The sequence below is a fragment of the Ciona intestinalis genome, unplaced genomic scaffold, assembly GCF_000224145.3.
Source record: "Ciona intestinalis unplaced genomic scaffold, KH HT000480.1, whole genome shotgun sequence".
In the NCBI taxonomy this organism is placed as follows: domain Eukaryota; kingdom Metazoa; phylum Chordata; class Ascidiacea; order Phlebobranchia; family Cionidae; genus Ciona; species Ciona intestinalis.
The window spans coordinates 5,267-7,382 of NW_004190801.1; the positions used below are offsets into that span (position 1 = coordinate 5,267).

A 2,116-nucleotide genomic window follows, 5' to 3' on the forward strand; every position below is an offset into this window, starting at 1 on the left:
TTTAAACTCCGCCGTGCCATCAGCCCCTTCAATATCTTCCAAAGCACATGTTATTAAATTCTTACAAGGTAGTAAGTGCTGCTATCAATGAAGAGTAAATTGCATAATGTGCTCCGCAACTTCCAGATGAAAGTTGACATTGCTCGACAGACATTGAACCACAATGTGGCATGTGCTTTGGAAGATATTGCAGGGGCTGATGGCACGGCGGAGTTTAAACAATTGTTTCACAAGTATGTTATCATTTAATAAAATATTTATTAATAATTAACTCAATCATTGTAACTCAGATGGTTTACCATAATAAACAGCAAGCGCCCCATAACGGATTTGAAGGATGAAAATCTGTTGTGGCTGAAAGACCACTTTATTCCTTATCTGATGGAATGGAGGGTAATAGTAGTTATTTATTTAGATTTTATATTTTTTATTTAGATTACAACCTAATTTTTGTAGAGTGAGGTGACAAACATGCACCCGGGAGAAGAGAAGCGTATTCTTGCAAAGCAAACGTTTGAAGGACTTCTCTTCAGCACCAACAACATTTTACCTTTAACAAAGCAGTTGTTGCACTATATTGATGGTGTTCCACTAGGCAACCTCACACAAGATTGCCTCGAAGCCATGTTTGGCAATCTGGTAAATTCTACATACTAATCTAAATCAGTAAGAGTATTCACTTGTATTTTTACTTTCAGAGACAATACATGCATCGGAATACAAATCCTGATATATCACAAGTTGGATACGGAATAAATGCTCTTTCAAAGAGAAGAATAATTTCTAAAATTAAAGGTGGCAACACCACTGGTTCACATGGTGCAATTAATGCATGGACGAAAGTTTGTAATGATCCTTTGGGTAAAAGAAAGAAAAAAACATAAACACATAAACATTCATTTTGATATAGTGGGGTGGGGAAAATTGGGACATAAAATCAATATATATAATATATACATGACTATGATGACAGTTTTATTTTTAATTCGGATCTTTTATTTTAAAATTGTTAATAACCTATGTATAATATATATAAATATATTATGTATAATAAAGTTTATTTATATATTTTTGTTTCACAAATTGGGTAGTACTACACCTTATTGCCCTTAAACTACCTCTCGTTAATTTGTCCAAGTGCATGTGACTGAATTTCAAATATATTTGTTATAGTCATTCAGATTATAAATCTTGTTATTATATCAGTATATTATATTTGAATTACTCATTAAGGTGGAAATTATTGAATTACACATCAAATCTTTTAAAGTTTGGCTTCAAATGCCTAAAATTTAAAAATGTAGTATTGTACTTATTGAAACTCTAATTTAAACCAAATTGACACCAGACTATTTTTCTCACAAAACTACAACTAATTTTATAGGACAAAAACAAACTAGGAAATATTTCAGCCATTTTATCAACTAATCTGAATTGATTGTTTTAAGTTCACAAACTATGATGAATTCGAGGGTCATAAATAATATGATTTAGCACGTTTATTTTAAGATAGCCTTTCTTTTCATCAATTGTAAAAAATTCTATTTAACACCGATTTTGGATAATTAAGAACAGAATCGCCTTACTGCGCTTTATATTATAATGAGAATACTATTAAATAATCTTGTAAAATCTTAGTTTATTGGGTTTCAGCAAAAAGAAATTTAAAAAAGTGTCCCACATAACCCCACTATATTATGCTTTCAATGACTTTCGTAGGGCATTCTTCGTCTTTGTCTTAGTGTTCAGTTTGTTTAATATTTTTTTTGCAAAATTATGGCTAAATATTCTCACGACCAATCCAGCAATATAGGTAGTTATTTTAGTACCATCTTCATTAGCCTCTTCCGTAACACAGTTTTGAAATTGCATGAAACAAGCATCATTTAAAACTTTGGATAGTACCCTTGTAAAGTCAATGTCATTAATCATTTTCCCACAGTGTTCTTTATTGTGAATATAATAAATGCGTTCTATAATCTGTGTTACTTCTGGTGTAGGAAAACACAACCTGGCTTTATCATGGTACTTCATTAACTTTATCCAACGGGCATCAGATATTTCCTGCACAAAATAAGGTTTGACCTTTTCAAAAATGGTCTTGTGTTTTAAGCTT

The 2,116-nt window shown here is 31.2% G+C and overlaps 1 protein-coding gene across 1 annotated transcript; it reads left to right on the forward strand.

The window, feature by feature from the left end:
* Positions 1-69: 69 nt before the first annotated feature.
* On the forward strand, positions 70-1,290 carry LOC113475437. The gene is made up of 4 exons (XM_026839607.1): positions 70-233; positions 291-393; positions 457-639; positions 699-1,290. The coding sequence occupies exons 1-4, from the start codon at positions 88-90 to the stop codon at positions 882-884; spliced, it is 618 nt and encodes a 205-aa protein (XP_026695408.1). The 5' UTR covers positions 70-87; the 3' UTR covers positions 885-1,290.
* Positions 1,291-2,116: the final 826 nt, after the last annotated feature.

Coding starts and splice junctions, on each gene's coding strand:
- LOC113475437 (XM_026839607.1), top strand. CDS start 88: ATGAAGAGTAAATTGCATAATGTGCTCCGCAACTTCCAGATGAAAGTT. Junction 234..290: donor TTTAAACAATTGTTTCACAA/GTATGTTATCAT, acceptor ATTGTAACTCAG/ATGGTTTACCATAATAAACA. Junction 640..698: donor AAGCCATGTTTGGCAATCTG/GTAAATTCTACA, acceptor TTTTACTTTCAG/AGACAATACATGCATCGGAA.